Raw genomic sequence first — 17,482 nt, 5'->3', positions numbered from 1 at the left:
AGCTAAATGTTAATGTGTATCGTGTAGCTAAATGTTAATGTGTGCCGTGTAGCTAAATGTTAATGTGTGCCGTGTAGCTAAATGTTAATGTGTGCCGTGTAGCTAAATGTTTATGTGTATCGTGTAGCTAAATGTTTATGTGTATCGTGTAGCTAAATGTTAATGTGTATCGTGTAGCTAAATGTTAATGTGTATCGTGTAGCTAAATGTTAATGTGTATCGTGTAGCTAAATGTTAATGTGTGCCGTGTAGCTAAATGTTAATGTGTGCCGTGTAGCTAAATGTTAATGTGTGCCGTGTAGCTAAATGTTAATGTGTATCGTGTAGCTAAATGTTAATGTGTGCCGTGTAGCTAAATGTTAATGTGTATCGTGTAGCTAAATGTTTATGTGTACCGTGTAGCTAAATGTTAATGTGTATCGTGTAGCTAAATGTTTATGTGTATCGTGTAGCTAAATGTTTATGTGTATCGTGTAGCTAAATGTTTATGTGTACCGTGTAGCTAAATGTTTATGTGTGCCGTGTAGCTAAATGTTAATGTGTGCCGTGTAGCTAAATGTTAATGTGTGCCGTGTAGCTAAATGTTAATGTGTATCGTGTAGCTAAATGTTAATGTGTGCCGTGTAGCTAAATGTTTATGTGTACCGTGTAGCTAAATGTTAATGTGTATCGTGTAGCTAAATGTTAATGTGTATCGTGTAGCTAAATGTTAATGTGTACCGTGTAGCTAAATGTTAATGTGTACCGTGTAGCTAAATGTTTATGTGTACCGTGTAGCTAAATGTTAATGTGTATCGTGTAGCTAAATGTTTATGTGTACCGTGTAGCTAAATGTTAATGTGTATCGTGTAGCTAAATGTTAATGTGTATCGTGTAGCTAAATGTTAATGTGTATCGTGTAGCTAAATGTTGATATAGTGCTTTGATTTAGTGAAGATTGCAGTGTTTGTTAATGTGTTCCGTTGTTATGTGGTGTTATTCTTCAAATTGTAATCCCGAGAATGCATAATGCGGAATATGTGATTTGCAAATTATGTGTACGTATTGTGAATGGATTGTCCCATTAGGCTGTCTATATATAGTTTACACTTAACCTGGTTATGTGTATGCCGTTGTCAGTCAAATTAAATATTACACAATGCAATGTATGCATTTATAAATGTTGCTTCATCGTATTTCAATTAATTCATAAGTAAATAATGTAATATTTATACATACATCACATTCTCATCTAATGTTTCATTCAATAAAATACTCATTTGGATTGAAAACGTGTGTGTTGTTCTATTAAAAGATATGTGGGTTTTTTTTCTATAACTCTTGAACATGCATTCTATGGCGCGTAAGGTCGCTCAAACAAAAAATGGTCATATTAATTTTACAAGCATGCGTTATTAAACATTTTCGTTAGTTTAAATCTATCGAATTTTTTATCTGTATATTTATTCATTTTGATTGAAGGCGAATTCTAGTTTCGGTATTCAATATTTATCAACAAGATATGTATTTATAAGCCTCATACACACAAAATTTATGGTCGGTACTAATGTTGGGATGTCAGACACTTTCACCACTTTCTCACTATGACACCTTTACAAAGATCTATGTGTGACCTTTTTATCTTGACATTCTGTGTAATCTTCTGATAAAAATCCCACATATGAACAGAGTATATAGTGACCTGTAAGATAAGAACCAAGGTAATTACCAACCTTACACGTCAAGATGAAAATCATTGGTAAGTTTTTTTTATTATTATTATCATTAATCCTTCCTATATGATAATACTGATGACCACTTGTGAATAGTTTCATTCAGGTTTTAAATATCGTTATATGGACAGAACTAGTTTTTTTACAATCTGATTCGTAGGTTTACCATATTCACAGTCGATCATAAACGAACTCCTTTTTTGTGTTGTTGTTTAAGTAATTCTTGTCATCGTTCACTGTGTAGACCCATTCCAATTCAATTCATTATTTCTTTGAACCTTACGGTTCATCAGAAAAAGTGCATGATTATATATGTAGTGCAAAGTGAAACGATACACCAACATGTACACGACCGCTACGATACATCCAACACGTACACGACTGCTACGATACACACAACACGTACACGACTGCTACGATACACCCAACACGTACACGACCTGCTACGATACACCAACACGTACACGACTGCTACGATACACCAACACGTACACGACTGCTACGATACACCCAACACGTACACGACTGCTACGATACATCACAACACGTACACGACTGCTACGATACACACAACACGTACACGACTGCTACGATACACACAACACGTACACGACTGCTACGATACACCCAACACGTACACGACTGCTACGATACACCCAACACGTACACGACTGCTACGATACACACAACACGTACACGACTGCTACGATACACACAACACGTACACGACTGCTACGATACACCCAACACGTACACGACTGCTACGATACACACAACACGTACACGACTGCTACGATACACACAACACGTACACGACTGCTACGATACACACAACACGTACACGACTGCTACGATACACCAACACGTACACACGTACACACAACACGTACACGACTGCTACGATACACCAACACGTACACGACTGCTACGATACACCCAACACGTACACGACTGCTACGATACACACAACACGTACACGACTGCTACGATACACACAACACGTACACGACTGCTACGATACACACAACACGTACACGACTGCTACGATACACACAACACGTACACGACTGCTACGATACACACAACACGTACACGACTGCTACGATACACACACAAACTGTACACGACTGCTACGATACACACAACACGTACACGACTGCTACGATACACACAACACGTACACGACTGCTACGATACACACACACACGCACGTACACGACTGCTACGATACACACAACACGTACACGACTGCTACGATACACAACACACAACACGTACACGACTGCTACGATACACACAACACGTACACGACTGCTACGATACACCAACACGTACACGACTGCTACGATACACACAACACGTACACGACTGCTACGATACACACAAACACGTACACGACTGCTACGATACACACAACACGTACACGACTGCTACGATACACACAACACGTACACGACTGCTACGATACAACAACACGTACACGACTGCTACGATACACCACAACACGTACACGACTGCTACGATACACACACAACACGTACACGACTGCTACGATACACACAAACTACACGACTGCTACGATACACCCAACACGTACACGACTGCTACGATACACCAACACGTACACGACTGCTACGATACACACAACACGTACACGACTGCTACGATACACACAACACGTACACGACTGCTACGATACACACAACACGTACACGACTGCTACGATACACCCAACACGTACACGACTGCTACGATACACACAACACGTACACGATGCTACGATACACAACAGTACACGACTGCTACGATACACCCAACACGTACACGACTGCTACGATACACCACAACACGTACACGACTGCTACGATACACACAACACGTACACGACTGCTACGATACACCCAACACGTACACGACTGCTACGATACACACAACACGTACACGACTGTACGATGCTACGATACACACACGTACACGACTGCTACGATACACACAACACGTACACGACTGCTACGATACACACAACACGTACACGACTGCTACGATACACAAACACGTACACGACTGCTACGATACACACAACACGTACACGACTGCTACGATACACACAACACGTACACGACTGCTACGATACACACAACACGTACACGACTGCTACGATACACACAACACGTACACGACTGCTACGATACACACAACACGTACACGACTGCTACGATACACACAACACGTACACGACTGCTACGATACACACAACACGTACACGACTGCTACGATACACACAACACACACGTACACGACTGCTACGATACACCCAACACGTACACGACTGCTACGATACACCCAACACGTACACGACTGCTACGATACACCCAACACGTACACGACTGCTACGATACACACAACACGTACACGACTGCTACGATACACACAACACGTACACGACTGCTACGATATACACAAAACACGTACACGACTGCTACGATACACCCAACACGTACACGACTGCTACGATACACACAACACGTACACGACTGCTACGATACACACAACACGTACACGACTGCTACGATACACACAACACGTACACGACTGCTACGATACACACAACACACGTACACGACTGCTACGATACACACAACACGTACACGACTGCTACGATACACACAACACGTACACGACTGCTACGATACACCCAACACGTACACGACTGCTACGATACACACAACACGTACACGACTGCTACGATACACACAACACGTACACGACTGCTACGATACACACAACACGTACACGACTGCTACGATACACCAAACACGTACACGACTGCTACGATACACACAACACGTACACGACTGCTACGATACACACAACACGTACACGACTGCTACGATACACCAACACGTACGACTGCTACGATACACACAACACGTACACGACTGCTACGATACACCCAACACGTACACGACTGCTACGATACACACAACACGTACACGACTGCTACGATACACACAACACGTACACGACTGCTACGATACACACAACACGTACACGACTGCTACGATACACACAACACGTACACGACTGCTACGATACACACAACACGTACACGACTGCTACGATACACACAACACGTACACGACTGCTACGATACACACAACACGTACACGACTGCTACGATACACACAACACGTACACGACTGCTACGATACACACAACACGTACACGACTGCTACGATACACACAACACGTACACGACTGCTACGATACACCCAACACGTACACGACTGCTACGATACACACAACACGTACACGACTGCTACGATACACACAACACGTACACGACTGCTACGATACACACAACACGTACACGACTGCTACGATACACACAACACGTACACGACTGCTACGATACACACAACACGTACACGACTGCTACGATACACACAACACGTACACGACTGCTACGATACACACAACACGTACACGACTGCTACGATACACACAACACGTACACGACTGCTACGATACACACAACACGTACACGACTGCTACGATACACCACAACACGTACACGACTGCTACGATACACCCAACACGTACACGACTGCTACGATACACACAACACGTACACGACTGCTACGATACACACAACAACACGACTGCTACGATACACGACACGTACACGACTGCTACGATACACCACAACACGTACACGACTGCTACGATACACACAACACGTACACGACTGCTACGATACACACAACACGTACACGACTGCTACGATACACACAACACGTACACGACTGCTACGATACACACAACACGTACACGACTGCTACGATACACACAACACGTACACGACTGCTACGATACACACAACACGTACACGACTGCTACGATACACACAACACGTACACGACTGCTACGATACACCCAACACGTACACGACTGCTACGATACACACAACACGTACACGACTGCTACGATACACACACACACGTACACGTACACGACTGCTACGATACACACAACACGTACACGACTGCTACGATACACACAACACGTACACGACTGCTACGATACACACAACACGTACACGACTGCTACGATACACACAACACGTACACGACTGCTACGATACACCCAACACGTACACGACTGCTACGATACACCCAACACGTACACGACTGCTACGATACACACAACACGTACACGACTGCTACGATACACACAACACGTACACGACTGCTACGATACACACAACAACACGTACACGACTGCTACGATACACACAACACGTACACGACTGCTACGATACACACAACACGTACACGACTGCTACGATACACACAACACGTACACGACTGCTACGATACACACAACACGTACACGACTGCTACGATACACACAACACGTACACGACTGCTACGATACACACAACACGTACACGACTGCTACGATACACACAACACGTACACGACTGCTACGATACACACAACACGTACACGACTGCTACGATACACACCAACACGTACACGACTGCTACGATACACACAACACGTACACGACTGCTACGATACACACACAACACGTACACGACTGCTACGATACACACAACACGTACACGACTGCTACGATACACACAACACGTACACGACTGCTACGATACACACAACACGTACACGACTGCTACGATACACACAACACGTACACGACTGCTACGATACACACAACACGTACACGACTGCTACGATACACCAACACGTACACGACTGCTACGATACACCAACACGTACACGACTGCTACGATACACACAACACGTACACGACTGCTACGATACACACAACACGTACACGACTGCTACGATACACACAACACGTACACGACTGCTACGATACACACAACACGTACACGACTGCTACGATACACACAACACGTACACGACTGCTACGATACACACAACAACACGTACACGACTGCTACGATACACACAACACGTACACGACTGCTACGATACACACAACACGTACACGACTGCTACGATACACACAACACGTACACGACTGCTACGATACACACAACACGTACACGACTGCTACGATACACCAAACACGTACACGACTGCTACGATACACACAACACGTACACGACTGCTACGATACACACAACACGTACACGACTGCTACGATACACACAACACGTACACGACTGCTACGATACACACAACACGTACACGACTGCTACGATACACACAACACGTACACGACTGCTACGATACACACAACACGTACACGACCTGCTACGATACACACAACACGTACACGACTGCTACGATACACACAACACGTACACGACTGCTACGATACACCCAACACGTACACGACTGCTACGATACACACAACACGTACACGACTGCTACGATACACACAACACGTACACGACTGCTACGATACACCCAACACGTACACGACTGCTACGATACACACAACACGTACACGACTGCTACGATACACCCAACACGTACACGACTGCTACGATACACACAACACGTACACGACTGCTACGATACACACCAACACGTACACGACTGCTACGATACACCAACACGTACACGACTGCTACGATACACACAACACGACACGATGCTACGATACACCAACACGTACACGACTGCTACGATACACACAACACGTACACGACTGCTACGATACACCAACACGTACACGACTGCTACGATACACACAACACGTACACGACTGCTACGATACACACAACACGTACACGACTGCTACGATACACACAACACGTACACGACTGCTACGATACACACAACACGTACACGACTGCTACGATACACCCAACACGTACACGACTGCTACGATACACACAACACGTACACGACTGCTACGATACACCCAACACGTACACGACTGCTACGATACACACAACACGTACACACGACTGCTACGATACACACAACACGTACACGACTGCTACGATACACCCAACACGTACACGACTGCTACGATACACCCAACACGTACACGACTGCTACGATACACACAACACGTACACGACTGCTACGATACACACAACACGTACACGACTGCTACGATACACACAACACGTACACGACTGCTACGATACACACAACACGTACACGACTGCTACGATACACACAACACGTACACGACTGCTACGATACACACAACACGTACACGACTGCTACGATACACACAACACGTACACGACTGCTACGATACACACAACACGTACACGACTGCTACGATACACACAACACGTACACGACTGCTACGATACACACAACACGTACACGACTGCTACGATACACACAACACGTACACGACTGCTACGATACACACAACACGTACACGACTGCTACGATACACCCAACACGTACACGACTGCTACGATACACCCAACACGTACACGACTGCTACGATACACACAACACGTACACGACTGCTACGATACACACAACACGTACACGACTGCTACGATACACACAACACGTACACGACTGCTACGATACACACAACACGTACACGACTGCTACGATACACCCAACACGTACACGACTGCTACGATACACACAACACGTACACGACTGCTACGATACACACAACACGTACAGCCGCTACGACACAACACGTACACGACTGCTACGATACACACCCAACACGTACACGACTGCTACGATACACACAACACGTACACGACTGCTACGATACACACAACACGTACACGACTGCTACGATACACCCAACACGTACACGACTGCTACGATACACACAACACGTACACGACTGCTACGATACACACAACACGTACACGACTGCTACGATACACACAACACGTACACGACTGCTACGATACACCCAACACGTACACGACTGCTACGACAACACACACAACACACGTACACGACTGCTACGATACACACAACACGTACACGACTGCTACGATACACACAACACGTACACGACTGCTACGATACACACAACACGTACACGACTGCTACGATCACACGACACACACACACACGTACACGACTGCTACGATACACACAACACGTACACGACTGCTACGATACACACCAACACGTACACGACTGCTACGATACACACAACACGTACACGACTGCTACGATACACACAACACGTACACGACTGCTACGATACACACAACACGTACACGACTGCTACGATACACACAACACGTACACGACTGCTACGATACACCCAACACGTACACGACTGCTACGATACACCCAACACGTACACGACTGCTACGATACACACAACACGTACACGACTGCTACGATACACCAACACGTACACGACTGCTACGATACACCCAACACGTACACGACTGCTACGATACACACAACACGTACACGACTGCTACGATACACACAACACGTACACGACTGCTACGATACACCCAACACGTACACGACTGCTACGATACACCCAACACGTACACGACTGCTACGATACACACAACACGTACACGACTGCTACGATACACACAACACGTACACGACTGCTACGATACACACAACACGTACACGACTGCTACGATACACACAACACGTACACGACTGCTACGATACACACAACACGTACACGACTGCTACGATACACACAACACGTACACGACTGCTACGATACACCCAACACGTACACGACTGCTACGATACACACAACACGTACACGACTGCTACGATACACACAACACGTACACGACTGCTACGATACACCCAACACGTACACGACTGCTACGATACACACAACACGTACACGACTGCTACGATACACACAACACGTACACGACTGCTACGATACACACAACACGTACACGACTGCTACGATACACCCAACACGTACACGACTGCTACGATACACACAACACGTACACGACTGCTACGATACACACAACACGTACACGACTGCTACGATACACCAACACGTACACGACTGCTACGATACACACAACACGTACACGACTGCTACGATACACACAACACGTACACGACTGCTACGATACACACAACACGTACACGACTGCTACGATACACACAACACGTACACGACTGCTACGATACACACAACACGTACACGACTGCTACGATACACCAACACGTACACGACTGCTACGATACACACAACACGTACACGACTGCTACGATACACCAACACGTACACGACTGCTACGACACCATACACGACTGCTACGATACACACAACACGTACACGACTGCTACGATACACACCAACACGTACACGACTGCTACGATACACCAACACGTACACGACTGCTACGATACACACAACACGTACACGACTGCTACGATACACACCAACACACGTACACGACTGCTACGATACACACAACACGTACACGACTGCTACGATACACCCAACACGTACACGACTGCTACGATACACACAACACGTACACGACTGCTACGATACACACAACACGTACACGACTGCTACGATACACACAACACGTACACGACTGCTACGATACACCCAACACGTACACGACTGCTACGATACACACAACACGTACACGACTGCTACGATACACCCAACACGTACACGACTGCTACGATACACCCAACACGTACACGACTGCTACGATACACCCAACACGTACACGACTGCTACGATACACACCAACACGGCCGCTACGATACACAGAACACGTACACGACTGCTACGATACACCCAACACGTACACGACTGCTACGATACACCCAACACGGCCGCTACGATACACCCAACACGTACACGACTGCTACGATACACCCAACACGTACACGACTGCTACGATACACCCAACACGGCCGCTACGATACACACAACACGTACACGACTGCTACGATACACACAACACGTACACGACTGCTACGATACACACAACACGTACACGACTGCTACGATACACCCATCACACGTACACAAATGCTACGATACACCCAACAAGGCCGCTACGATCCCATCATGGCCGCTACGATACACCCAACATGGCCGCTACGATACACCCATCACGGCCGCTACGATACACCCATCACGGCCGCTACGCCAGTGTAGAAGTTGTGTCTATTTGTGTTTCACACAGTATTTTATAACGATATTTATTAAATTAATTTTTTTCTTACTTTTTGGGGTATTGCTTCATGAAGTAATTGGACAGGCAACTAGTGTATATCTATGCATGGTATTACGTTATAATCGAAAAATTTTAACAATTTTTTGTGTTGCGCCAAATTAAAATGAATGAAACATATTTATTAATGATTTCATCAGGTGAAAACGATCACTTGTTGTTGTGCCAGGCAATTGTTTTCAATGGTACATTGTGCTTCTATTTTAATTAAGAGTGTACTGTTAACCAATTTATTCTGTTTAACGACAGGTTTCATTTTTATGGTATCCCTTACTCACGTGATTTCCGCTGCGGATATTACACAATGTATGGGAAATTACAACCGCTGCCTGACTACGTTTGGGATTCACATAACAGGCACGGATGATCTAGTCCCGTCGATACAGGGAATCTATTCCGAACAAGTGATTAACCGATTATGTTCGTAAGTTACGTTGAGTGCCTTTTACTTTATTATCTGTGGTGGCCATTTTCGGTCATGTTGCACTGTCGCATTGGCGACCTCGCCACGCGACAATGCGACAATGCGCCATGCAACAGTGCGACAATGTGCCATGATGCATAATCTGATTTCATCTAGGGCTTTGTTCGGTCATGTGATAATACATTTTATATACTTTGTTTCTTTTTATTTTTAATCACATTCGTCAAGTAAAAAAGTCATTTAAATTGAGCATAAAAAATCAGTGGGTATTCCGGCAGTGATAGTAACCCCTTGGATATCGATGATGTGGAAACCCTGACTTGCCGACTGTTACTTTTTTTTTGTTTCAGTAACACTACTATGTATGTCGGCTGTTATGATACGGTGATGAAGTGCATCATGGAAAATACCACAGTCCCCGGCGTCATGACCAGTGCAGATTTGAGCAGTCTGATGACAACTACTTGTAAATACAAAACAGGTCACATGATTTTCTCTTTATGTGATGGCTTTTAAGTCAATGACAACTTGGAGGAATTAACTATAATTAATTGTTCCACCTGGCAGTGAGAGAAAAACAACCATCTTTTCTCATTTCCTTTTATTCCCTTTCTCGCAGGAGAGATCCACAAAAGGGGAGATAATCATTATGAAGGAAACATTCTGAATTAAAAATAAAGGGAGATAATAATCCATTATAATGACATAGACGTGCATACGTACACATATAGATAGATATAAAATATATATACCATATATATAACAAATATATCGAGATGATTTTCCTCTAAGTATTGAACTGAATGTGACAAATATATGTCATGTTACATTGTATGCCCCATTAGTATATTACAGAGCAAAACTCTGTTCGGTTTTTTTCCTGAAATTATGACGTTTCGCTCACAAACGCTAGACGTCACAATCAATACCTATACGCAGAATAAAAACATATAAAGGATTTTATTTGAGAGTTTTTACAATCACAACATACACATACAAATACATGTTTTTATATTGACAAAAAATGAGAAAAATAAAAGAAATGCCATTGAGTACCAATAAATGCTGCCGATGTTTTGTTTGTTTATACATTAATTTGGGTTGCATTGCTCACTATAGAAATGATAGCTGGTAACAGCTGTCTCGAAAGGATCAACTACACACAAATAGCTACAGGCTGTTCTAACCAGACCCAGCCATTGATAGCCAAACTGATCGACGAAGGTGTCTCCATGGAGTATATCATCTGCAGGTATACCCATTTCTGTTTAGATAGCTTTTCTATAAAACTCTCTATTCTTTGATATACAGTACCCATACTTACTTGGCAGTGAAAACTTGAATTAGAACAGGATGGCGCTGTGGTAAATTCGCGCATTTGTTATCATTGCGATACTTAAGTTATACGTGTAAATGATATTAGCGCAAAAAAGTTGTTTATTTCTATATTCGTTCGCATTTTTATTTGACTGTTCTAAAATGTATGATTCTGTCAATAAGTGTTATATTAAATTTCAAAAGTAAAAAATGTTTTCTGACAAGTTAGTATTCCTAGATTACAATAATATGAATTTGGAAATCCAGATTGAAATTTAGGTTCAAATTATTAATTTTTATAATGATTAGGTAAAAACATTGCAATTTCAGGATTTTTAGTGCAATATGCACCTTATTTCAAAATAGCTACCCTGGTTGAAGTTTGAGTATAAGGACCCAAACTTTTTTTTCCAAATTAGTGTTTTATGATAACCAAGACTTAACTTATAAAAAAAGTAGCTAACTAATATTCCTTTGGTTTAATAACACATCACAAAACATTAACAAAGTAAAACATTAACATTGTGGTCTATGTAAAATTATTTAGTTGGTTGTTCTCTTTTGTCTTTGTTCCTTTGGTGACCTTTATAGACATGGTTGACTGTAATATATTAGAAATAGATAATGTACAGTAATGAATCCGTACAAACGTTTATCGTAAATAAGTTTGAAATATGTTTAAATTGGTAACAATCTTGATGTCGTCAGATCATCCCAATTGGCCACCAGTTGTGTGTTTTCGTCACCTAAGCTATTGTCTTGTGGAGCTGACTTGGTACGGGCACTGAGGGCTATCAGTGATGAATCCACGCAAATAATGTGTGATAAAGGTAGGTAATCCATATAGATAATCTGTGATAAAGGTAGGTAATCCATATAGATAATCTATGATAAAAGTAGGTAATTCATATATATATAACCTGTGATAAAGGTAGTTAATCAATATTGATAATCTGTGATAAAGGTAGGTAATCCATATAGATAATCTGTGATAAAGGTAGGTAATCCATATAGATAATCTGTGATAAAGGTAGGTAATCCATATAGATAATCTGTGATAAAGGTAGGTAATCCATATAGATAATCTGTGATAAAGGTAGGTAATCCATACAGATAATCTGTGATAAAGGTAGGTAATCCATACAGATAATCTGTGATAAAGGTAGGTAATCCATATAGATAATCTGTGATAAAGGTAGGTAATCCATATAGATAATCTGTGATATAGGTAGGTAGTCCATATAGATAATCTGTGATAAAGGTAGGTAATTCATATAGATAATCTGTGATAAAGGTAGGTAATCCATATAGATAATCTGTGATAAAGGTAGGTAATCCATACAGATAATATGTGATAAAGGTAGGTAATTCATACAGATAATGTGTGTATAAAGGTAGGTTAATCCATATAGATAATCTGTGATTAAAGGTAGGTAATCCATACAGATAATCTGTGATAAAGGTAGGTAATCCATACAGATAATCTGTGATAAAGGTAGGTAATTCATACAGATAATGTGTGATAAAGGTAGGTAATCCATATAGATAATCTGTGATAAAGGTAGGTAGTCCATATAGATAATCTGTGATAAAGGTAGGTAATTCATATAGATAATCTGTGATAAAGGTAGGTAATCCATATAGATAATCTGTGATAAAGGTAGGTAATCCATACAGATAATCTGTGATAAAGGTAGGTAATTCATACAGATAATGTGTGATAAAGGTAGGTAATCCATATAGATAATCTGTGATAAAGGTAGGTAACCCCAACAGATAATCTTGTATGTTGTATGAGAAAAAATGACAATATCAACATTAGTTTGTGCAGTCAATATTGCACTCAACAGCATAAATTACGTATTTTAACCCTGAAGGTCCAGATATAAACTGTGGACAATTTAGACATGGACAGTCATATCATTGTATTAGTGTGTATCTATAGGTATAACACATGCGGTTCATACACAGGCATTTGACCCTAAAGACATTTTTTTCTCTATATATATATGTAAAGGTAGGATTCAAACAACTAAATAAAAAAAGACCTTCGAAATGGCCCTAGGTAATCCACACAGATAATCTGTGATAAAGGTAGGTAATTCATACAGAAATGTGTGTGATAAAGGTAGGTAATCCATATAGATAATATGTGATAAAGGTAGGTAACCCCAACAGATATAATCTTGTATGTGTATGAGAAAAAAATGACAATATCAACATTAGTTTGTGCAGTCAATATTGCACTCAACAGCATAAATTACGTATTTTAACCCTAAAGGTCCAGATATAAACTGTGGACAATTTAGACATGGACAGTCATATCATTGTATTGGTGTGTATCTATAGGTATAACACATGCGGTTCATACACAGGCATTTGACTCTAAAGACATTTTTTTTCTCTCTATATATAAATGTAATACTGTGTCAAGGTTTATAACTCGGTCGGCCATTTAACACTACCCAATTTCAGAAAAAGTATTATTATTAACAAACCAAATAAGATGTGACGATGGAAATACTCTCAATCGACAGCCAAATAATTTATCTTTGATATGATATATGCTACAACATATATCATGCCGTATACATGTAGCTAGGTATCCAGAAACATCGGAAAGTAGGCAGATTTCAACTGGTCGGACACTGGAGTCCTCCGATAAACACGCCAGGGCTGTAATGGGTATTGCAAAAACCACTGCATGTCAACACTTCAGCGTCATTAGAATGAAAGTTATGTAGAAAAGAAACTTACCGGTAAGTTAGTGTATATCTATATACCGTGCATTTGCTCAATACAGCCCTTTGAAATTTCCGATTGAAAAACCTGTGTCTCTTATCGCCATGCTAGGATGTGTGTAGAACATTTGTTTTCTCGGTGTTGATTGGGCAATTAATTTTCGAGAGCCAATTAACGCCGAGAACACAATTGTACTACACACATACTAAAATGGCGGCTAGAGACACAAATTTTTCAATCGGAAATTTAAAAGCGCTACGTTTGGAAAATGGATGGTATTTAGACATGAACTAACTGACCGGTAAGTTTCTTTTCTACATAACTTTCATTCTTATGACGCTGAAGTGTTGACATGCAGTGTTTTTTGAGCAACCCATTAGAGCCCTGGCGTGTTGATCGGAGGACACCACAGTGTCCGACCTGTTGAAATCTGGCTGGTTGTCCGATGTTTCTGGATACCTAGTGATATTCATACGGCATGATATACATTGTATCATATACCAAATTAAAGATAAATTATCTGGTTGTCGATTGAAAGTAATCCCATTGTCACATTCTATACAGTTTGTTAAAATAATACGTTTTCTAAAATAGGGTAGTGTTATATCGCCGGAAGAGTTATTGACCTTGACACAGTATTATATATATATATGTCTATAACTGTTAGAGCCAAATGCCTGTGGTTCATATGCTATATACATTTGTACAACAAACTTCCATTATTTCAAAAGCTTCGGAAATTACGTCATTGAATTGATTATTTGCGTATTTATTGCAAACGATTCAAACTGTATTATTGAAGTAAGAAAATATTTTCAAAATTTACATCTGATGCAGTTTCAACGCTGAAAAATATTTACCACAACAATGCATTTTTTACTGTCGAATGTACCTTGGTAACCTTTAATGACGGTATTCAATGGCTTCGTAGTGTTTTATAATGAAATCTGTACAGTATTGTATTCCAACAAATGGTGGTACCCTGCGTTGCCATTATGTCTTAATCCGTGTTTTTATAAAGAAGTTATAACAGTTTAAAGTCAGGACATGTTTTCTGAAACACCCTGTACGCCGCCATGTATTGTAATTCATAGATAATACAACGCATGTATGAAATTGTTTTCAGTTTCATCAACGACAGTCTCTTCAACGATGGTCAGTCAATATCCTGCGGCCGGCATTGTTGGATGATGCTGAATCTTTGATCATTGAGTACACACCATTAACGTTTAATAAAGAGAAATGTGGAAATTTAACATTGTTGTGTTAACAAGTTCACGGTACACACAAGGTTTCATCTTTTGGTTAGTTCCCTCGTTCTGCCTTGCTGACTATTCCTAATTATTATATTCATATGAGATTTAAATATATATCTTTACCGGAATTATACTGGAATTTACATCCTTAAGATTGTTTCTTATTACATAAATGGAACACAGATAAAGAAAAGTGTCGCTGTTTGTACAACCTAACAAAACACACTATAATTCACTTGTTTTCGCATTTTTTTTTTTTTTTTTTTTTTTTTGTTATTTTCCGTGCTGGTTATTCTGAATTTTGATATTTCGTTGGGGATTTAATAGTCGAGTTTGTTTTTATTTCTTTACAGGAGTTAAACAGGAATTATGTATGCTGTGTACGGGGTTATGTATTGCCCATAGTAAGAAATGAGTACATAATGTCACATAATCACTGTATCTCTCCTACTTTACATATCATTTCTTTTTATACTACATCTGATTTTTTTGATTTTTTTTAATCAATATATTTTATTTTAAAAAACGAAGACAGTTATTTTGTCTACAAATCTTGTCCTCTGGCAAGAGGGCTTTCACATATCATTCTCCATTCATTCTTTATTTTCAATCAATCAAAATATCTCTTTCATGCTATTTCACTTTCTTTCTGTTTGTTTATTTGTTTATGTTTTCCGTAAGGCAATCAGAATTATTATTACAATATTAATATGTATTTCGTATCAGGATATATATATATGTGTAAAAATGTTCCGGAATATATTTGAGATATCCAACGAAAATCAGTTTTTACCTGCTAGTTGGAGGGATGGCATGCGTACGTGTTGAG

At 41.2% G+C, this 17,482-nt stretch overlaps 1 protein-coding gene across 1 annotated transcript; it reads left to right on the top strand.

The window, feature by feature from the left end:
- Window positions 1–1,644: 1,644 nt before the first annotated feature.
- Window positions 1,645–16,649, top strand: LOC138308142 (uncharacterized). Its single transcript, XM_069249083.1, has 6 exons — window positions 1,645–1,738; window positions 11,164–11,338; window positions 11,689–11,819; window positions 12,458–12,590; window positions 13,364–13,485; window positions 16,524–16,649. Exons 1-6 carry the CDS (start codon window positions 1,726–1,728, stop codon window positions 16,586–16,588), a joined length of 639 nt encoding a protein of 212 aa, XP_069105184.1. The 5' UTR covers window positions 1,645–1,725; the 3' UTR covers window positions 16,589–16,649.
- Window positions 16,650–17,482: the final 833 nt, after the last annotated feature.

Source organism: Argopecten irradians, chromosome 14, assembly GCF_041381155.1.
Source record: "Argopecten irradians isolate NY chromosome 14, Ai_NY, whole genome shotgun sequence".
In the NCBI taxonomy this organism is placed as follows: Eukaryota; Metazoa; Mollusca; class Bivalvia; order Pectinida; family Pectinidae; genus Argopecten; species Argopecten irradians.
Note: the sequence above shows the minus strand (reverse complement) of the source record. Positions and strands in the feature narration are given on the sequence as shown.